A 22,283-nucleotide genomic window follows, 5' to 3' on the forward strand; every position below is an offset into this window, starting at 1 on the left:
TTCTGGAGGCATTTAAGAACCTTCACCCAAAATGCTTTGGCAAAACGTCCAGGGACATGAGGAGGTATCTGGGAGGACGGCAGAGCCAGAGTCACACGCGAAGCGGCGGAGAGACACTGCCGTGTCTGACACACGTGACGGGAGCGGCAGTCACCAGGACAGCGCCCCATCAGGTATGGGCGAGCCAGATCGCATGACAGCAGGCACGTGTTTGGCTCGGCCTGAAAACTCAAGGCTCCAAGAGGCTGGGAGAACACCACCGGGAAGGACTCCCACAACCGAAAGGCGCTATATCAAACCAGACATAATCAGAATGACAGAAAAGTTCTTTATAAATAAACATGAAGGACGAATTAAAAAAAAAAAAAAAGAAGACTACAAACACAAAACGTCTCTTTGGAATGGACAGGAAGGCACACACACACACACACACACACACACACACACACACACACACACACACACACAAGTGTGAGCAAGGCGCTTGTTGATTAAACGCCGACTGCTTCCTGGTCCTTCATAACGCACAGAGGAATGAGTGGTTTCTGAGAAATTTCCCACTGCGGCCGCAAAACAAAGCTCCCGTCCGATTGGTTCGCCGCCTGCCTGCCCTCCCCAGAGGCCACGCCCAAATCCGTCATCGATTCTCCTACAATAACAGCACTTAGGAGACCAAAAGAGGCGTGACGTGCGTCATCCAGAAATTGCTGTTTGCGTGCAGCCTGAAGACCACCAAAGGCCAACAGATTAACTTTAAAACCTCAGCCTGGATTCTGTGGACAGGAAAAAAATAATAAATTAAAATTCACACAAAATAAAAGGTGTGTGTGTGAGAAAGAGAGAGAGAGAGAGACCTACTGGTAAACAGCAGCACTGCAGTGACATATCAGCACAGCAGATGCAAGGGCCCTGGTCACTAAAATAGGACAGCTAAGGACAGAGGTTCCAGGAAGAGAGAGCAGTGTCAGTCACCTGCGCGGAATAGTCAACAAGGCGTTAAGTGGCGCGACGCCCTTCACGACTGACTGAGCGGTCCTGCTGCTCGAGCAGAGGGTAATGATAGATGGCCAGACCACTCACTCAACTGGTGTCCTCAGAGCAGAGACCGGGCACCACGAGTTTTCAACATCGTGATAATGTGACCCCTGGTGGTGAAGGACTGGTATTGCACGTATCCACGCTATACTAATATTAACCCTTCAAATGAGGTAATAAGCCAATATTGCATTCACGGAGGAGACAGTGCAAAGGTATTTTTAAAGTGTTGGTCATATAATTAATAACATACCCAATACGGTTGTTGTTTTTGAATCTACCAAACCTTAAGATAGGTCAACCAAGTGCATAAGTGAGGCGGAACGTGCCTAATTTCTCAAACGGGGTCACATCTACGGAATCTGACACTGACACAATGCCAAAGTGGTATCTTACTTCAAAAACGGGCCTAGAGATCCAATATATGTGAGATAATGTCAGGGCAGGCGGAAGCCAGGTCACAGAGACATTTTTGAAGATCTGGAATTGTTATTTCATTACCTTATCACGGAAATGACAGAACATTTCAAAGGTGAGGTTTATTGACCAGTTTAGTCAGTGTTAAACAATGTTGTGAAACATCTTTAAGCATCTACACCACACAGTAGCGAAACCACTTTTCGTGCTGTTTAGCATCATCAAGCCTCAGCAGTGACAGAATTATCGGGCATTTATGAGTAATTAAATTCCCCTTAAATTGGTGCATAACCTCGATATCTTTTTAAGACATGTTTATCATCAATTATCCGTTAATGACTTGATATTAATAAGAGATGTCTTTCACAAGAGACCAAAATACATTTTACCGAGAGGATTATGATTTCCAAATATTTCCCTGTGCATGTCCTGGGTAGCTCGTTCGGTATAGATCAGAAAATAAGTGAAATGTGTTTCTTTATGGCCTGTGGTCACAGTGAACCAAGTGGCGACCACTTTCCATAATTCCAAATCCAGGCTTTCCATATCGTTTACTTATAATCAATATACCTCGACCACAGGGTAGCTTAATCCCTAAATTTCCTTCGGGATTAATAAAGTATCTATTCATCTAAAAAAGCCAAACTTGACAATCACGGTGAAGCATGTACCTGTAAACACACAAAAAGGAAGAGATGTACTAATTAGAAAACGACACAATTACTCTCTACACATTCAAAACGAACAGACACAAACCCTAATGTTTCCTATACCCAGCCTGGTGGAAAGCAAATGTAATGCAAATGGCAAGCAGCGATAAGGAATCACAAGCCAAACACGAAGACAAACAATCAGAAAGCGAGTTGGATGTGAAGCGGATCTAAAACGAGTGTAACGCCGGGTCCTGCGGAGTCAGTCGGATGTCACACTGTTTTAGGAGCGACCTGAACGCAACAGTGACCAAGCTAAGTGTAACGCAAACACAAAGCGATGCACCCCATGTGTAACGCAGAACGGGTCAAACGTAACGCAAATCGGGCCCGAAGTAACTCAGAAATAACACAAAAAAAGAGCCCGAAGCAACGCCAAGCATCCAGACTTAGCGCGGAACAAGCCAGATACGGCGCAAACCCGAATTGAATGCAACTCAAATGCGAGAAAACGACGGAGAGCAGACCCATAGGGAGCCAATAATAACGAAAAGGAGCTCAGTTTATCGCGAGTAACACGGATCGAGTCGGGTGTGACATTAAAATGTGGTTTACGGCATGCTGCGTGTGGAAAGCACAGCAACATCTCCGCAACGTGCCAAACGGAGGCGCATTTTCTTGAAAATAAAATGTAAACCAGCGGAAAAGATAAGTAACGACGGAAAGTTTCCACCATACAAGTCTTTTCTGCGCCGATCGTGCAGTCCCGATGCGATCGCCCCCTCATCAGCCACAGTAACAAACCACAGGCAAGCACTGAGGCGGGGGCATTTTCAGAAGCCATTTCATTTCCCACTTACCAGCCCGAAACAGGAGCATGACAAACGGGCCGATCCCTTCAAGAAGCGGCTCTCCTCCCACAGGATCACGGCGTCGATCTGCGGGTCCGAGTCGATCCGCACGCACCAAAGATGCCCCCCCGCACCCGTACAAAAATGATCCCTTTAAATGCGGCAGATAGCCATGTCTCTCCCGGCGTTACTCCGATCCGGCCCACGATGGCACCATAAGGCAGGGATATGACAGCTTGGGGAGAAAAAAGGAAGTGCGTGTGCGGGGCAGCGTTTAGTCAGCCGGGGCGTGTAGATGGAAGCGTATCCAAGCGCACATCCACCGAGATCCTCTCTTTTTAATACGGCACTCCAGGGACACGCCAAAATGCAATAAAAGGGGAGGGTGGAGTGGTTGTAGGGGGACGACGTTTAATCATAGTTGTAAGATGGAGACGCGGCCGCTTTGCCATTATGTGCCGTTTGCGCGCAGACTGCACCTTAAACCCGCATTAACGGCGATTCCGATTTAGTATCCTAGATGAAGCCTTTATCTGCCGTCCACGTGCGTCCAAGATGGATGCAAAGGAAAGTTACGTAACCCGGAGTCCACAGCCCTTGGGGTTGGGAGCAGATTGGGGGGGGGAGGCTCCCCGTTGCCTTTATTTATAATTCGGCTGCATCGTCATATTTTCCAAATACTCACTTTTAAGTCGCCGGTGGAAAGGCGCTGTTTTATTAAACTGTTTTTACTTTAAACGCACTGGACCGATTGGCTACATTTAACTCCACCCTGGAAACACATCGTTTCATCGCAAGCGGGGTTACTGAGTCCCATTGTCTGCATTCACATAAAACTACATCCTTTGTGGGTTTTGTGCTCGGCAAAATAAGATCTCCTAACTTAGTTAAATTGAATGGCATGTTCTCCCCAAAGCACAAGTTTTACAATGTTTTGTTCCTGTGCTGATTTTAAATGGGATTCGCAGGGCACTTAAGAGGCGTTACGAAGAGAAAAAACGAAGCGAGCTGCCTGAAGTGCAGTGACACCTTTCAACCTGAAGATGGCAGATTAACATTTGAGAAATGTGGAATATAATGCAATAAAGTAGTTCTATCCATGACGGCAGAAAACGAAGCAGGTCAGAGCCCCTTTATCCAAACCAATACACCATTGTTGCAGATAATACATAACAAGCACAGAGACGTCCCTACATAATGCAAAAGGTTTGTGCAATTGCACTGTGCCATACATTTTACCGCTCTGTCATAGCCAGTTTCTTGGGCTGTTCAGTAATGTTTGCTGGGAGAGTAATACCAAGGTAAATGGCTGGTAGGCTGAGAAAACATCTGAGAAAAACTGGATGCGATAGGACTGAGTTTGCACTCCATGCAGCCAGTGAATGAGGGTAAGATGGTGTCCCAGCCATACTATATCCCAGATAATGAGGCAAAGAAATACAGCCTATAAACTGATGCTGCCCCCCCCCCCCCCCCCCCCCCCCCCCGAACACTCAACAGCAACAAGCAGTCAAGAAACATCGCAGACTGGTCCTTGGAAGAAAAGCATCTTCGAATGCATGGATGCATCCGTATGGACGAAGATCAGAATGTGGTGTTTGTCCTGATGTACCGTGAAGGAGCAGGACAGGAAGACCTCTGAGCCTTTTTTTTGCTAGCAGAGACTTTTAAGAACATCAGGGACTGTAAGGAAAACAAATCAGTGGGATCTAATCAAACCTGAACTTTACTTTGAAATCATTATGCTGTAGCGCAACATTTTGTTTGCAGCAATTGAAGCAATGAAAAACAATAGAAAATGCTGAGTTTAGGCAATGCATTTCGCATAACATCTACTTTAAAATGTATGGGCTAAGCCTCTGTGCCTTTAATCGGAAGGTCGCCGGTTCGAGCCCAACCTCAGCACATCTGCAGGTCCTTGAGCGAGACCCTTAACCCCCCAGCTCCCTGGGTGCCGCTATGGGTGCCCTTTGCTGCCAGGCTCACCTACGAAGAGCAAGATTGGGGAGACGAAAAGAGAATTTCCCCACAGGGATCAATAAAGTACGATCATCAGTTAACTGGTTACCTTCAGCTTATGCAAGAAAAAGTAAATGTTATTTAATCCAGTGTAACAGATTATGTGGGATTGTGTTGATGGTAAAGTGGAATTTATATGCACGGTTTAGTATTACATGTTCACTCCTTGGGTAATAAATCTATGCTTATTAATGATGTAATACAAGAACCCTGATACGATACCTTTGGTGGAATCCTCAGGGCATGGAGCAGGTCCATCACCAAGAAGAACAACAATAGAGGACTCTCAAGCTATAAATGAACATTTTAAGCAGAAAGGTTAGATGCCACATCCTACTTCCTCACATATGTCCTCCTAGCATATAGAGACTATGCGTATCATTCACCTGCATTCTGGTATAGTAAAAGCTGGTAATAATCTTCCGTCTCTCCTTCACTCCACCAGTTTGAATTGGCTTGTCATCACTCATCATCTCGATGGGGTGACTGGGTGTGATTTTCAATAAAGTCCAGTCATTTCATACTCATATTAAGTTTCTGTCCAGGATGAGCCTCTGAGGCCTTAAAAACATTGCTAAACGGAAGCATATTCTAACCTTTCTAGCTACAAATTTTTTTATTTGTTTATGAATAGCAGGTCATTTTAACGGTACCATGGAATGTGTTTTTTTCAGTATTTTAAATTGTTCTCTGGTGTTTACGTTGCAGGTACCGTCAGTCCTGCTGCACCACGCGATACTTTACTACACCTTGAATCTGATCTGATACGATTGCAGTATTAGTACCCATGTCCAACACATCACGGAATTGCAGTTGTATTTGCGTGACTTTCAGTTGGAGAGAAAAGCTACAACAGGACAAGAAACACTACCTGCATGACAAAACGCCAAAAGAAGGATATTGCTGTCCGATTGATGATCAAATGCTTCTTTTCAGCCAATCGGCTGAACCGATTTTCAGATCTAAAAAGAACTTAACTTTTCGTATATCCCCATATTGCGCAGGTCAATCTTAAGATTCTAAAAAAAATGACAAATTATCATATACAAACAACATTTTTAAAATGACTTACATTTGCTTTTCGTAGATTGTCTGTAGCCATGTAGCCTTCAGTGCACCTCCGTGTACCATAATCTCTCGTATTTGTGCTTTTATTTAAAACGCGTATTGTTACACTGTTGGCTGCTGTCATCACTGTTTTTATTATTTAATTAATTTTGTTTGGTGTTACTGTTTTGGAGTTCGATTCCCCAAGCCCTTTTCCCATTGGATATGTGATCCCATTGTATTTTAGTGCACAATTGTAGTCAATGCAAGGTCTTTTAGGAACACATTCATTGACTTGGAGCAGGACTGACTGTGTTTGTCTGAATGCATCAATCCAGGTCATGGCTTGTCAGGACCGGCTCAATCGCCTGCCAAGCTCTCACCACTAGCTCCACACATGCTCTTGTGTTCAGAAAACTAAGGCGGACTGACAGCACCGGCCCGATCCTTCCTTCTGGCCAGGGCAGATGTTGCGGTTCTTCACAAAGAACCTCAAGCTACCTATCTGTTGTACTGTCACGCCCCGCAGGGCGGGCTCCCCTGATTGCCCCGATTGGCACCTGACGACAGCGGCATACATGGGTACTGTCACGCCCCACTGGGCGGGCTCCCCTGATTGCCCCCATTGGCACCCGACGACAGCGGCATACATGGGTACTGTCACGCCCCGCAGGGCGGGCTCCCCTGATTGCCCCGATTGGCACCCGACGACAGCGGCATACATGGGTACTGTCACGCCCTGCAGGGCGGGCTCCCCTGATTGCCCCGATTGGCACCCGACGACAGCGGCATACATGGGTACTGTCACGCCCCACTGGGCGGGCTCCCCTGATTGCCCCGATTGGCACCCGACGACAGCGGCATACATGGGTACTGTCACGCCCCGCAGGGCGGGCTCCCCTGATTGCCCCGATTGGCACCCGACAACAGCGGCATACATGGGTACTGTCACGCCCCGCAGGGCGGGCTCCCCTGATTGCCCCGATTGGCACCCGACAACAGCGGCATACATGGGTACTGTCACGCCCCACTGGGCGGGCTCCCTTGATTGCCCCGATTGGCACCCGACGACAGCGGCATACATGGGTACTGTCACGCCCCGCAGGGCGGGCTCCCCTGATTGCCCCGATTGGCACCCGACGACAGCGGCATACATGGCTACTGTCACGCCCCGCAGGGCGGGCTCCCCTGATTGCCCCGATTGGCACCCGACGACAGCGGCATACATGGGTACAGTGCAAATTGTAACTTGAAGGATTTAATATGCCCATATTGCAACCATTCCAATAGCTCTCCCTGGTTTAAGGACAGACTGCAATTCTTCTGCTTAGCCAGCACTAAAGGGCAAAGCGCCTGCTAAACCGGTCAGCATGTAGAATCCAGAGCCTCCTGCTGAGATCACTGACTACAGGCCTCCTTGCAGTTCCTCACATAAATTAAAAAGGCTGTTAGCGGTAGAGCTGGCTCATGGGAGTTTCACTTACACAAAAATGTTCTGAGGGCAGAATGAAGAAAATGATTGGTTCAGAGAGTTAACCAATCAGATTGCAAAGGAGGTGGGTCCAAGCAACCAGAATAGGCAGGAAAAACACATCTGATTGGTTGGTCCACGTGGCGGGATTCTCTGTACCCAGGCCAGAGTTCATGTCGAAGATGCAGATGGACAGAATCAGAATCTTTATTACGACACAGCCAAGGGTGGTGGCAGTCTGCGTTAGCACAGCTTGCTACAGTTGGATAACAGATCACAGGCAGAGCTACTAGTCAGTAGTGGACTGAAGCCTGTTATGCAGAAGGCTGAAAGAGGGCTGATCTACAGATAGTATGCCAGTCCATCACACAGCATATACATGCACACGTGAAGTATTTCACTACTGGCAATTTAGACCAACTTGCATGAAGGCAGAGCAAACCCGACACATGAAACTTCAAACCCCTAAATTTAGCGGGGTGAGGTCATCATGATTCCCACTGTGCCACAACTGAATAGTTTCCATGACATAAGGCGCAAGGCAGGGGACACCCTGGATGGGATGTCAGCTCATCAAACACACAATTACACTCTAAGGGCAAATTAGAAAAATTAGTTCACGTAAGATGTGTGCCGGTCACAATTTTCCCTGCATTTTCCCTCTACTTCCATATGGTAATATGTCATCATGAGCATTTCTCCCAGATCTTGGGCTTAGTGCAGAATCTCTCTCCCATTGCAGCCCTTTCTGAATGTGCAATCTGTTTGCCCAGGAAGAGAATACGCCACAGACCTACTGTTTGCCACCTGTGGAGTTCCCCGCGGAGTAACCTCCCGATATTTCCAAGTGGTGGGTAAGTGAAAGTATCTGATGCTCCACAAGACCTTCCATCTGTGAAGACAGTGCCCTCCTAAAAGATCGTGTATCTCCTGTGTGTAGATTAATTACCAATGTTCCCAAATATATAAATATAGCTACCCCTGCATACATGATCTCATGATTATCCCAGAAGAATCGTGAAAATTAAATACAGTAATGTTACCAGGTGTCTTAGTGGGTCTCCTAAATATCAGAGGTCTTTTCTTTCTTTGTTTAATGACCCCCACTTTTCACATTCCTACGTTGGTCCTTATCTGATCCTTGTGGTCCATTAGCACTTCTTTGTCCTCTACTACTCTGTGTAAAAGACTGAATCAATGTGTATATTATCAATCCTGGAGAGCAGATCATTGGAGTAAGTCACACAAACCAAAATATGTCGTTTCCAGATGTAATTGAAATTGGTATTGCAACAAACTAATGTCCACGTCAGTCTAAGGGTATGTGCTGTTTGCATGTGAATATACAATGTTGTGTCTGTACAACTTATCCCAAGCAGCCACATCTGTTGAGGTGCAACACAAAACACCTATACTGTATACATATGTGATTTATTAACATACATTACGTAAGAAATTGCTAATTAATTAATACAGATGGTATGAGGTAAGAGGCGGGATGGTGGTGCAGTGGTTAGCACTGTTGCCTCACACCTCTGGGACCCGGGTTCGAGTCTCCGCCTGGGTCACATGTGTGCGGAGTTTGCATGTTCGTCCATGTCGTCGTGGGGTTTCCTCCGGGTACTCCGGTTTCCCCCCACAGTCCAAAAACATGCTGAGGCTAATTGGAGTCGCTAAATTGCCCATAGGTGTGAATGTGTGAGTGGATGGTGTGTGAGTGTGCCCTGCGATGGGCTGGCCCCCCATCCTGGGTTGTTCCCTGCCTCGTGCCCATTGCTTCCGGGATAGGCTCCGGACCCCCCGCGACCCAATAGGATAAGCGGTTTGGAAAATGGATGGTTGGATGGATGGTATGAGGTATGAACTGCCAGGCTGGTATGGCATTTTGGTGTCAAACTGATGGAAAATCACTCCTGAATTCAAACCTGGTCAGCATTTTATCATAAGATTGTATGTATCAAAAGTTACACCCGTTTCATGAAAATCATCAGTAAAGTCGCATCAGTCTAGTCGTAAATACTAAAATTACTGCCACAGACACCCCTGTGAAAGCCCCCCAACTAGATGGCCAGCCATTGGTTCAGGTGTCAGGTTCCTGGTCATCCCTATTCATGAACTCTGGACCATAAAACCTGGCACCTCAGAACAAAGCCGCAAGCAGCCCTGCAAGAAGCCCTCCAGAAAACTTCAAAAAATGGTCAGACCACCGCGAAGCCCAGTAAAGGAACCTGTCCTGAAGCCTGCCAGTGAAGGCCTGCCACCCAACAGAGAACTGCCACCCCAACACAAAGCCGTTCACCTTAAAGCTTCACAAGGTGAGAGAATCCAAGGGGCTCCACTTCCACAGCTGCTCCAAAGGCCGCGCCTTCCTGAGTGCCACCATTCCCTTAGCTCATCACCTCTGCAACCTACTGCCAAGACCCTCTCCACTCCACAACCAAGTAAACCAGCTTCCATTCCCTCTAACAACCTAAGCAGTTCTGTTTGATCTGCTCTATAACCGTAAGGTCATGTTTCCATTAACTCTTCTTGCTTTGCAGAACTATATTTCCCTTTTTAAGGTTACTCATTTAAATCTAGTCACTGCATTTTCATATTACATTTTGTTTGGTTCTGTTCCATTATTTTGTGTTAGTTTATGTTAAGTGGAATGTCTGTCTTATGTTAGTATAGTATTAGTTAGAAATAAATGCTTGCCTTTTATACAACTTCTCCTCCGTTCATTGAGTGCTCACAATAGTCCCTGCCTCTGTGCGAACTGGTTCCTAAGCTCTGAAACCTAAAACTCGCCTGAAATATCGCGATACTCTCTCTGATCGGCTGTGAGGGGAGCTTTGTTTCCGATTGTTTACATTACCTGGTGATGCAGCTCGCTGGACGTGCATTCTAACCCAGGTTACTAAGAGATACTGGTAATTAGTGAATCCCATTTAAGTCTAACATTAACAGACTCACAGGGATACCGCAGTTGAGTTTGGAGGAGCCGACCATCCGGCGTAACAATAATAAGTTAATAATCGTCATTAAATAATAAATTTAAATGTAATTCATTTCCCTACACATTTAGGAATTTCTGCTTCCATTCCTGTTGTCATCTTTATTTCTTTCTTTCTTTCTTTCTTTCTTTCTTTCTTTCTTTCTTTCTTTCTTTCTTTCTTTCTTTCTTTCATTTGCCTTCCCTTTTCCCTATTTTTGAATTACTCAGTGTAAATCATGCATGAATTCATCACAACACCCCCATGTGAAGCACCTTGGGTCGACGCTTGTGAAAGGCGCTATATAAAAATACATTGAATTGAACTGACAGAGCGTGCAAAGTGCTTTTAGTTAAAAATCATACCAACATAATTTAGCTGCTTTATTTGTGTTGATGAAAAAGGCGTGAAATTCAGATGCTGACAGAGTTAACATCCAAGAAAAGCTTGGTAAGTAAGTTATGACTTGGGATCGGATGGGTTCAGTGAGGTGCAGGAGACAGACATGGCTGGTGTGAGGTCGATTTACGCCGAGCAAGGCAACATCGACAGCCGAAGCAGCACCCAAGCAGATCCCCCTCATACCTAAAACTTTGAAAGGGACTAATTACCATTGCATATACAGATAAAAAACACTACACATAACCATACTGCATATATATCCAGGGACGGATTATGGGTTGTGTGGGCCCCTGGGCAAAACGTTCCCCCCCCACCACCAGCACCACAATTCAAGGGCCCTTGGCAGCCAAACGCCCTCCCTATAGGGTCAGGGGCCCTTGTAGGCAGAGGATCAAAGAATGTAGGACTTCTAAAATAGACAAACGAAAATACATTGTTGATAAGCATTGCAAATTGCACCCCAAGGGCCCCTGGGCAGCGGCCCCGCTGGCCCGGTCCGTAATCCGTCCCTGTATATATCAAGTTAACACTGACCATAGGCCACGAAGCTGACAAAACTGAATATTCTGTCATGTGTGGGAAAAATGGAGAACAGGGGAGCAGGTATGAGAGCAAACAAAAAAATTAAAGGGTTTTAACTAAACTAGAACAGGCAAACAAAACAGATGACAGGGGATCAAGAGGGGAGGCTAGCAGGCAGATAACAGGACTACACAACTCCAGTGACGCAACTGGGGATCACAAGCCCAAGAAGCACTTAAATACTGGGTTATCAAGGGGACTCAACGAGAGGCAGCTGGTTTGGATGACAAGAGGGTAGGAATGAGAGGTTAGGGTTAACGAGGGACAGGGACAGTATGGTTTGTTGAAGTCACACCAGGGAGGTGACAGGAGAGGGAGGCAGAGCAGGACATGATACATTTGTCAACTTACCCTTCATTTCTCCACAAATATCTTTATGTGTGATATCAGTTTCGTACCCTGAGAGTAAATCAGAATATCGTGAGGCACGTTGTGTTTGACCATTGTTTTCCATTGACACTATCCCTGCAGCACGTAAATGAGACTCCTCTCCCCAATAAAAGACCCGGAACTGATTAGCAGTGCAGCATAAATCCCATCCGTGTTGGGATTCGAAGCCGGACCCTTTTCCACAGGCAGGCAGATGCTCGTACCTCTGTGGTGAAGCAGGTGTCCTTGTCAGCCTCCTCGCAGCACTTACTGAACATTTGGTCGAACTTTTCGAAGATGGCCATCACCAGGTTTGGTGGCAATTTTATGCTGATGCGGACGATGTTGTATAGCAGCCTGATGACAGAAAACAAAGTTCAGTGACATGCAATACATGGAGACTCTGGGTGGTGAACAGTGGGAGAAAGAAAATGAAGGTGATTTAACACGCATCCATAGAAGCATTTCAATGGTGACCAAGCAACATGCAGAACAAGCACTTGGCTCTCAGCAAACCAACCAAAGGCATGAGAAATAGACCCTGCCTTCCAGAGTCTCCTCTAAGATATACAGAACCAGTCAAAAGTTAGAACACGCCAAGCTGCCTACAAAGGAGATCAATAGTGTCGCATCACATGACCTGGCCACCTGACCTAAACACAGTAGAAATGGTTATGGAAGAGTTTGGCCAGAGAGTGAAGGAAAAGTGGCCAATGACCTCCTTCAGGATGGCTGGAAAAGCATCACAGGAAGCCACCTCATGATACTGGCGTCGAGGAGACGGTAAGGTCAGCCAGTCCCTGGAGCAATTGGGGTTAAATGTCTTGCTCAAAGTCCCAATGGTGGGATCACTCTGCCGAGCCTGGGATTTGAACCAGCAACCTTCTGAGTCCCAACCCACAGAGCTCCCCCACACACACACAACAAATAATTTTTTTTATACTTTTTTGGTCAGTGCATAACTCCATATATATTATAGGTTTTAAGTCTTTATTCTAAGAAGTAGATAATAGTACAAATAAATTGCAATGTTCTACTTAATTAATACTGAATACAATGAACATACGTTACACTTCATAAAATACGTTAGATGTTAGTAGAGCGACTTGCCTGCCATCCTTAAGTTACGCTGCACCCCATGTATTTGTAATATTGCTGTAATTTGGAGGGAAAGAGCTGTAACACTTATGGATTCCCTTCTTATTGTATATGGGGCGGGAGACGTGGGGCATTTAAATGTTAAAATCCAAAGGCTGAGAAGGGAACAGAACTACTTTCGTCATTCATTCATTCATCTCATCAATTACCCCCTGGCCCCTCTTACAGTAGTGTCTTCTAATCAGATCCTTTCCTGGAATCAGACCCCCTTGAAAACCAGAAGCTTGATGTCCAGTTTGTGGATTGCCTGACTCACTGGTAAAGGAGGAACATACCTCTTCTGAGGAGGCAGCCACTCATCACCACGTTTGTCGCAGACACTAGCATTGAAGCGAAAGTTCGCCTCTGTGAATGGCGGGGGCTGGAAATTCTCATCAGCTTCCAGGTCTCCGATGCAGAACCTCCGTTCACCATGGGACTCATTACAGCACCTGATTACCTGTGGATTCAGGTTCTCTGGGGGCGTATCTTGGCACATGTTGTCAAGGAAGGCCGTCACCTATCAAGAAAAGTGGTTTTGTGGAGCTAAGCTGCCTTCAAAACTGGATCCACAGTAATATCCCCAAGTGTCATCATCCAAAAGGAGATTCTGAAGTCATCTGACCTTTGGTGTGGCACATGGTAGCATGCCAAACACGGGGTTTATGCTACAGCAGTGTTTCATGATATCGTGGAGTACTTCAGATATGGAATCCATCTGTAGAAATGTGGCCTGAGGTAACATTCTGGTATACTGGACCAGGAGGCTGCAAGACACACCACCAGATTATCATCAAATTCAAGAATGAGAAAAACAATGCCAAAGTAGACTAAGCAGCAAATACAAATTTGTGCATAAAGCAGCAAACATACGGAGTACAGACAAACATACGGAGCACAGACAAACATACATTCAGTGCAAAAGACCAGGCGCAATGACAGTCCACGTATTGCAAATGGAAAAGGATCATTTCTTTGTAAAGCCTTTCGCAGTATTGGTTAGTGTGCAAACAGAACAGAATGATTTCTTTGGTTATGTTGTGATCCGGTGAACGCGGTTAATCGCACGGGCAGGCAGACGGGCAGGAAGCAGGCAAGGTACGGAGAAACCGGGGATTTAATAATAATACGGGGAGTGGGAAACATCGGACGCCAACTAACATCAATGACAGACACTGAACTGAGGCAAGACGGGGACTGAAATAGACCAAACAACAGGGTACAGCTGGGTACGATCAGGGAAGCACACGTGGATAATCAGGGGGCGTGGCACAAACGAGGATCGTACGAGCCGGGCATGACAGGTTATCTGGGCGAGACTATCATAATATTTATTAGTAGGCAAACAAAACAGAATGGTTTCTTTGATTAAGGCTATCATAGTATTTGTGTTACGAGCCGGTGAACGCGGGTAAGGCGAACGGGCAGGCGATCAGGGGGGCGTGACACACGAGGATCATACGAGCTGGGGGTGACAATTTGTTAGTGGGCAAACAGAACAGAATCATGTCTTTGGTAAGGGATACCATGGTACTTGTTAGTGGACAAAATGGAACAGAGTGTAGGTCAGAGTGTAGGTCCTTCACAAAAGATTTATCTTTTGTAAATCATCTGAATATCTACATTAATCTAGATCTACCTTTTCTCTAAGATGTTGGATCTGTGCTGGTGACACATTCCATGATAGTTACTCCATTCATAATCAGTCTCCTTCTTGAAGCCATGAAGACCCTTTCGTCCAGAAAACACAGTCTGTGAATGTCTTACAGAAAAGGTCTTTGTTGCTTTACTGGACTCTCCAGCAGCATCAAACTGAGGCCCTACAAGCAAAGTGTTTTCCCACGAGCAAAGAGTTATCATCCCAAAGACTAAAACTCCTGGCAGAATTAAGCAGCTACTCCGCCATTGGATAACATGAAGCATGTGCCCTCTTTGTGTGCAAAGACAGCAGGAGAGGACCTACACCGGGACTGGCAAGGTAGCAGTTCTCCAAGTCTTCATGGTTGCAGCACTGGAGCAAAGACTCTTTAATTTTTGCCACGTACCGCTGGATGGCCTCAACAGAGAGCTCTTGGTGACGTCTGCTGATCTCAAAAAGAATTCTGGAATACGAGTGACAGGTGCGGCAAATTTGAATTGTGTACTGGTGCGTATGTTAGTCTGCATGTGTAAAAAGCTTCTGGGAGAGTAACAATAGCACAGAGCGATACTAGATAGGAAACCTAGCTTATCAGCAATAAGTTAGGTTCCCTCTGTAGTTACCCTTACTTGTTGCTTTGTTGCCTGGCCCTTATCCCATAGCAATGCTGCTAAGGTTGCTGCATCGTTAAGGCAGACGTTTGCACTTACTGTAAGTGCATTTGTGTATAGTGCATTGTTTGTGCTGTGTAGGTATACAGCAAGGTGCCTTACTTTCTCAAGGTTCTCTCAGGATGCTTGTGGAAACTTTGGCATGTCTCCTGCAGGTGAGCCTTGACATCGTAGTACGCAGACAGGTCCTTCGGCTTCTCCCCGGCCGACATCTCTCCCATGCACCAGCCCCTGTCCTTGGTGCTCGGCTTGCAGCACTCAAACAGGGGTCGATTTTGCGACACTATTTCTTGGTTGGAACAAAAGTCATCCCCAAGCTCCTTCTACTCAGAGTGACACATAGAGTAATGTGAATATTTTAGTCATTCACAGGAAAACACTCCCTACAATTTACCAGGAAACAGAGAATAGCGTTTTGTTACTCTTTAAATGCTAAGTTTATAACATTTGTTCTAGCGTTGGCCATTCATGTTGTGCTGGAACTTGCATAGTGTATGAAGCCACCTGCTGGACATTGTCTAGATATGATTTTCGAGGGTTTAGGTTGTCTATGATACAAGCGATAAGGCTCTGGTCCGCAAGTTATTTATGAAGCGAAAACTTGTTGCCTTTTCGATATTTTGGATTTTACGTTCTTACATTCATAGTAAGCATGACATTGTAAGTAACATTTAATTTAATAATTTTGTTTGATACACTAAATGGACAAATGTATTGGGACACCCATAGTGATTACAGGAATGGGCCACATAAGCCACGCCCACTGCTGACATACAGCTGTATAATTAAGCACACAGTCATGCAACCTGCAGCATCAATAGCAGCGGAATGGGGGTCATACAGAAGAAGCCAGTCAGCCCAGCACCATCACTGGACACCACTGGACACCTTTGGACACCACTGGACACCTTTCCAACAAGTCCGTTCTCCTCATTTCTGTCCTGCTAGAGCTGCCCTGGTCAACCACAAGTGAAGTGATTATGAAGTGGAAACATCTGTGAGCAGGTCCAGCTGCGATGTGGGGGCCACACAAGCTCACAGACAGGGACCAGATCACCCAACATCCATACCCAACCTGAACAGTAACAAAGCCCGCCAGCAATGTTCCAACATCAATGGGAAGCCTTTACAGAGGAGTACAGGCTGCTATAGCAACTAAGGGTTAGCCAGCTTCATATTAATACCCTTTGATTTGAGTGAGATGTTGGACAGGCTGCTGTCCCAATACTTTTGTCCAAATAGTGTACATAATTTCAGATATCTTAACTGCAACAGTTCATCAATCTGACAATGTCATCTATCTGCAGTCAAGCTGAAATTTTTTTGTGTTTTTTTTCTGAGCTTTTCTGTTGCAGACATTAAATTGACTCTGTACCCTTGTGTATGTTCTTCAGCTGCAGGGGAACCCTCACCCTCATCCTCAAGCAGCTAATCATGTCCCCTTCACAGCAAACAGCTGTCATGGCCACAGTCTTATCAGTCATGTTTTCCATCATCTCGTAGGAGGCTTGTGGAATCTTCTGGCTGTACTGGGCCATTTTCCTGACAGAATGACAGACTAATAAAGAGGGCTGGAAAATGAATGGGTCCACTGTAAGCTAAAGTAAAACAGCGTGCTTCTTACTATGTCTAACGGAAAAACACTCATCTGTAAATGAAGACAGAAGTGACATTACCTGTCCTTGATGGCACTATCTCCATACTTCTGCTGAACAAGGCAGTTGGACCTCATCTCAAACAGATGTCTCTGAGCAGACGATCTCAGGTCTTTTTTCTGTGGTGAAGAGCATGACACATGCTCTCTGCATTTAACTGTATCTCTTATGCTTGACAGCTCTCAGTGATCTTTGGTACTTTGTGTCTAACACAAAAACATGTTTTTTTTTTTTTAGATTTTAGCGTTTAGGTTGATAACTTAAGCTGCATAACGGAATTCATTAACTTGAACAGAAAAACAGGAGAAGGTATCAGTTGCTTGGCCATTTTGTTCTGGAGTGCTTGGACTGTTAGATAGGAGCCTACACACCTTGGATTGCAGAAGATTACCTACCATGCGTACAAAGCAGTTCTGGGCGTACTCTCTGCCACAGCAAAACTGCATCAGTTTATGATATTTTTCTGCCATCATTATGATGATCTGGGGATGGGTCATTACAAATTGCTTGGCCAAATGGAAGATGAATCTGAAACAGCCAAAAGTGTTCAATCCACGGATGGGGAGTGTCAACGTCTCGGGTCTTGTGATGAATGTTCAGCAGTGTCCGATCTGAGACCAGCGTTCTGAGCACAAGAAGTGATGTGAGACTGCATCCTTAGAGCCCAGGGAAGGTTTGCACTCACTTGCCAATAAAGATACTTTCATTCTTCTTGAAGTTCTCACACTGATCTTGATCTGACATCTCTATCTTCGGCAATGGATCACTGGGGATCTTGGACTTGTGTTCGACAAAGCAGCGAGTTCTGTTGGGCCCGGACATCTCACAGCAATGCTTTAGCCCATTCCTCTCCACCAGGGCGTGCGATGCACACACCTCACTCTGGAACATGTCTGCCTACATGCAGAGTATCCCAAAATATACAGGCCAAAAAATGTGTTAGATATGAGCCGGTCCACCTTGATTGCACCTTGTAAAGACCTAGGCACCCCAATAAAGTCTGAATGCTTCAGTCCAGGTCATGAATTGTGAATACCTTCCCTGTCATCCCACCATGTTCCCATTTCGGCAGCAGAGGCCGCCGGTCATCCCATAGTCACCTCGTCGTTTTCAGCCTGATGTGCTTAACCATCCACACCTGTCTTTAGTTTGGCCCGCATTTGCTCTGTCTGCCCTCGCCTGATTCCCCAGCTCGGCCATTAGAGTGTTTGTAGAAGTTTCTTGTGTTAGTGATTGAGCTCAGTCATTCTGTTCACCCTAGTGTGTTGATGTATATAATGAAAAGTCCCCTTCGGTGTCTCCCACACTGCACGTCGATCGTCCCTCGTTCAAACATGAATAATCAATATTACCAGAAGTGGAAAGTTCAGGTCCAGAAAGTACAAATCCCCACCACCATCCAGGTGAGAACTATGTGACTGTGACTCTTTCAACTCAACTGTTTGGTTGAAACAAAACCTTGGTCTGGATTTGTACTCTCTGTATCTGAACTTTCCACCTCTGGATATTACTACTACGGAAATTGCTATACACTCATAGCAAGCAGCAGTAGTAAGAGCACCACTAGATGCAAACATCCTTTCCGCAAAGCTCCTGTATGTCTGTTGTGTCCGTCAAAACTGATTGGGCAATTTTCCATTTAATTATTAATCTGACTTCTTTTGTCCCACTTTCCAAATACTTTGGAGGATAACCATCCATCCCATAGTGAGGTGCTGAGTAACACCTCCCTACACTACTCATGCACTACTCTGACACACCTGCTGCCCTCCTCACCTCGTCATTGTTGCATTTGGCAGTATAATCTAAGTTGCAGCATGCAGCAACCTTGACCGTGGCCTGTTCCACCATGGAACCCAGCTCCTCAAAAGCGCTGTTTGGCAAGTTTTGGGACACCCCCACGAAAGCCCTGAAAAGGGCAGATGAAGACATTGGTGCAGAGTTTCCCATTTAATGTGAAATCAGCATCAGCGAGGCCAGCCGTGCCACTGCATTGCCTTAACTGAAGTTTGTTCTGTGCTGCTCAGGATAGCATGAGCAAAGTAACAGAAAACAGAAATTAATGCAGATTATCACCAGGTCTCGCCCGGAAATGCTTGAAAGTGCACATACAGCTCTGGAAAAAATTAAGAGACCACAGCAACAGTAACATTTTTAGTTTCACTTATTTTTCAGTTTCTAGGAATGCATCAGTGTAAAATATACATTTTTTTTACAAACTCCAGCCTGGGTCTTCCCTGCCTCTCATTGATGAAGCGCATCTTCTTTGCTTTACGGGTCTTTGAGAACTCCTAGGAACCTTAATGTTTCCCATTCTTTTTGAAGGTCGCTTGAGGTCATCCTCCAATTCATGAGGCACTGTTGGAGAAGTTAGCAGTCATGCCCTCTACCAGGCTGGATTCTGGACGTTCCCAGTGTCTCCTGCTTCACCTTTTTCTTGTGTTACCAGCCTGTTGCACCGCATAGCCTTCTGCCAGCAGAACCACGATTAAACCAGGATTTAAAAATGCAAATTAAAAAAATATATAAAATAACCTCTTAATGTTTTCCAGATCTGTATATAAGACTTAAGTCAAGAACTTCATTCACGCACAATCAGCAATTTAAAATCAGAATGACTTACAAAGTTTGGAAACCTTCCTTCTCCAAATCACTATAAAACTTACAGATACGGTTATCTGTGAGACAGAAAGTAAATGGATGTTACTACAACAGCGATTCACACACGGAGATGTGCACCTAAGTCAGGAACCACTAGGTGGTGTGGTGGCTGAGGAACTAAACCATAAAACGAAAGCCTGATGCTCTAGTGTTACTCGAGATACACGAAGACATACTTGCAGGAGTAGGTTCACTCAAGGCCTCCACCGAAGAGAGAATGGCCAGCAGTATGATGACAACAAGGTGCTTCATGGTCGATGGGCAGGCAGTCCAGTTTAAAAGTGAACCCCAAAGCAGATGGGTCCCCCAGGGAATCTAAGTCTTTTATAAGAGCTTCTGAGTCATCAATCATTAATGTGCCCTGACACTTGATACCATGTCCCCTCTAGAATTTTCTCTTATTTGCTCAAAAGCAGCTACTGTCTGATACCGACTGATGTTTCATAAGCCGTTCACCACCATGTTTAGTCCGGCTTATCTCTTGGTCACTCTAGTTCAAATATTTCTTTTTTTCAGATGTGCAAACATTCAAGCGACTCGTTTTCTGGTCACTTATAAACTTGTGCTTTATCTGCTGTGACATTTTGATGTTAGTGCTCCTCTCCCGTCTGTCTCTTTACCAACAGCTGCTGGGCTGAGAAGCTATAGGTCTGTCATTTCTATAATGATATCATTTATGACTTGACCCAGAACAGCATCAAGTCCTGACACACACTATGTGGGCAAAAGTGTTGGGACGTACCTCTTAGTCACTGAATTCAGGTGTTTCATTCAGACCCATTGCCACAGGGGTATAAATCAAGCACAGATCTGATCCAGATGAGTGGACCATTCTGCAGATCGTTATGAATTCAAATGCGGTATTGTCAAAGGAAGTCGCCTTTGCAATAAGTCAGTTTGTGAAATTTCTTGTGCTACATGTTCCATGGCCAACTCTAAGTGGTATTATTGCAATGTGGAAGTGTTTAGGAACTTAGCCACGAAGGTTCAGACCAGGTAAAGGAACAGAGCGGGGTGACTGAGTGCTGAGGAGTCGCCAACACTCTGTTGACCCAATAACTGCAGAGTTCCAAACTGTGCGCTGGGATCCGTATGGAATAGGCATCTACGGCGAAGCAGCTGCATACGATTCTGACATCAATCGCAATGCCAAGCGTAGGATGGAGTGACGCAAAGCACACTGCCACTGGACCCTGGAGCAGTGGAAACGTGTTCTGTGGAGTGACAAATCACACTTCACTGTCTGGCAGTCTGATGGACTGGGTTTGGCGGATGCCCGAAGAACGTTACCTGCCTGACTGCATTGTGCCACCTGTAAAGTTCGGTGGAGGAGGGATAATGGTATGGGGTTGTTTTTCTGGGGTTGGGCTAGGTCTGGGCTAAATGACAGCTCAAAATTAATCATGACCCTTACATACAAGTGAAGTCATCTCGAACTGTCGCATCTGTATCTAGGACCTAATGCATAAGAATGATTAGTAGACTAAACTACCAATACTACTCTACAGCTGTCACAGGTGTCCCTGATCTACTGTTCAGGTTCTGGGCTAGTGGTGATTGCAGCCAACCTTATTTACGCAAAGCAATGTCACAAGCTCGGAGGTTTCTATCACGAGGACGCAGCGGGGTGCAAGCAAGAGAGAAGGTTTACGATCCACTTGTGGCTTGCAGGAAAACAGGGGTTTATTAACAGAAACGGGAAACAATAAAACAAGCAGACCACAAGGGGTCAAAAAGCAAAACAGGAAAAACCACAAAAGGTCAGGGCAACAAGGAACAGGCAGAGAACAAAACACAAAGATTAAACAATGCAGGGGAACTTCTAACATTCTGAAGCACACCTTCCAAAATGCACATAAAATACAATGACCCAATCAGGAAATGAGCCAAGGCAGGAACCTAAATACACTGGGTAACAACACTGGAGGAGGGAGACATGAAACAATTAACCAATCGGGAAGGGTGCAGGACAACGAGCAATCAGGTTGAACACACTAGGACCGGCACAAGAACAGGCAACAGCTGAAACTAATAATTAATTCAAGATACTGGGAGATCAAACAGGGAACCTAAGAAACTGACAGAAACAAGGAAACAAAATCTAACACTGGGGAATAACAGACAGGTGAAACACAAGAAAAGCATAAAGCAAAAAGCAAAGCAGAAAGCAAATGAATGGGGAGAAGACATGAAAGACTCGGACGGACGGGGGCCTACCCTGACAAGCAATGCCCACTGTTCAGCCAGGCCTTTGCGCATGAGTCAGCCTTGCTCCTCACCGCTTCTTGGAGCTGTCCGTCCAGTCAGCTGCATAAGCTGATGTCTCCAGCTCTCACGGGGCAGTGGGCAGGGGACTTGGGCCAGGTTGAGGTGTTTTGTCATCGATCATGGCCATGAAGGCTAATAAAGGCTTTTAACCTGTAAGCACTGAGTCAGTTGTAATAAACTGTAGACATGGAGTCCAAATGGGTCAGATTCTCTGCCTCCATTGCTGAGGCATCAGTGCAGAGCTGTGCCCGTAAAGTTGTTGATGCCTGATGTGGCGGCAACCTCCGAACTGGAGGTGGACATCAGTAGTAAAGGGAGCCGTCAGGGTGAAGAAGGAGGCCTTACCAGCTTGGTTAGCATGCGGCTCTCTAGAGGCAGCTGCTGGGTACGACCTAAGCAGAGTGGATGCAAAAACTCTGGGGTCAAAGTACACT

General features: G+C 45.7%; 3 protein-coding genes across 13 annotated transcripts in view; all 3 read right to left on the reverse strand.

Annotated features, from left to right (window-relative positions):
- slc20a2 (solute carrier family 20 member 2) overlaps positions 1-3,485 on the reverse strand; it is a 33,094-nt gene extending 29,609 nt beyond the window's left edge. For both annotated transcript variants that reach the window (XM_048979957.1, XM_048979988.1), the window contains exon 1: positions 2,963-3,485. The gene's annotated coding sequence lies outside the window, so the exon portion shown is untranslated. The remainder of the gene's footprint in view (positions 1-2,962) is intronic.
- Positions 3,486-4,442: 957 nt separating this feature from the next.
- Positions 4,443-19,945, reverse strand: gc (GC vitamin D binding protein). 10 transcript variants are annotated; one of them, XM_048979994.1, is made up of 16 exons: positions 19,758-19,842; positions 19,544-19,598; positions 18,697-19,390; positions 17,606-17,817; positions 17,316-17,448; positions 16,942-17,039; positions 16,678-16,807; positions 15,368-15,588; positions 14,919-15,057; positions 14,595-14,686; positions 13,581-13,722; positions 13,252-13,475; positions 12,043-12,175; positions 5,195-5,263; positions 4,852-4,939; positions 4,443-4,636 (listed from the first exon to the last, which is right to left on the reverse strand). In XM_048979994.1, exons 3-15 carry the CDS (start codon positions 18,868-18,870, stop codon positions 4,853-4,855), a joined length of 1,854 nt encoding a protein of 617 aa, XP_048835951.1. In that variant the 5' UTR covers positions 18,871-19,390; positions 19,544-19,598; positions 19,758-19,842; the 3' UTR covers positions 4,443-4,636; position 4,852. The 10 variants fall into 10 exon arrangements, 6 of the variants coding, with proteins under 6 accessions (XP_048835951.1, XP_048835952.1, XP_048835956.1 ...); XM_048979995.1 differs by having other exon boundaries at positions 18,697-19,278; positions 19,758-19,815; XM_048979993.1 differs by having other exon boundaries at positions 4,444-4,636; positions 18,697-18,829; positions 19,758-19,945.
- LOC125710728 (collagen alpha-2(I) chain-like) lies at positions 5,273-10,701 on the reverse strand. The gene is made up of 2 exons (XM_048980022.1): positions 6,652-10,701; positions 5,273-6,579 (listed from the first exon to the last, which is right to left on the reverse strand). Exons 1-2 carry the CDS (start codon positions 7,245-7,247, stop codon positions 6,429-6,431), a joined length of 747 nt encoding a protein of 248 aa, XP_048835979.1. The 5' UTR covers positions 7,248-10,701; the 3' UTR covers positions 5,273-6,428.
- Positions 19,946-22,283: the final 2,338 nt, after the last annotated feature.

This window comes from Brienomyrus brachyistius, chromosome 2 (assembly GCF_023856365.1).
Source record: "Brienomyrus brachyistius isolate T26 chromosome 2, BBRACH_0.4, whole genome shotgun sequence".
Lineage (NCBI taxonomy): Eukaryota > Metazoa > Chordata > Actinopteri > Osteoglossiformes > Mormyridae > Brienomyrus > Brienomyrus brachyistius.

Coding starts and splice junctions, on each gene's coding strand:
- gc (XM_048979993.1), bottom strand. CDS start 19,833: ATGAAGCACCTTGTTGTCATCATACTGCTGGCCATTCTCTCTTCGGTG. Junction 15,058..15,367: donor CCTGAGAGAACCTTGAGAAA/GTAAGGCACCTT, acceptor CTCGTATTCCAG/AATTCTTTTTGAGATCAGCA. Junction 5,264..12,042: donor ACACCTGCTTCACCACAGAG/GTACGAGCATCT, acceptor GTTCATTTATAG/CTTGAGAGTCCTCTATTGTT.
- LOC125710728 (XM_048980022.1), bottom strand. CDS start 7,247: ATGTATGCCGCTGTCGTCGGGTGCCAATCGGGGCAATCAGGGGAGCCC. Junction 6,580..6,651: donor ATGTATGCCGCTGTCGTCGG/GTGCCAATGGGG, acceptor CGCTGTCGTCAG/GTGCCAATCGGGGCAATCAG.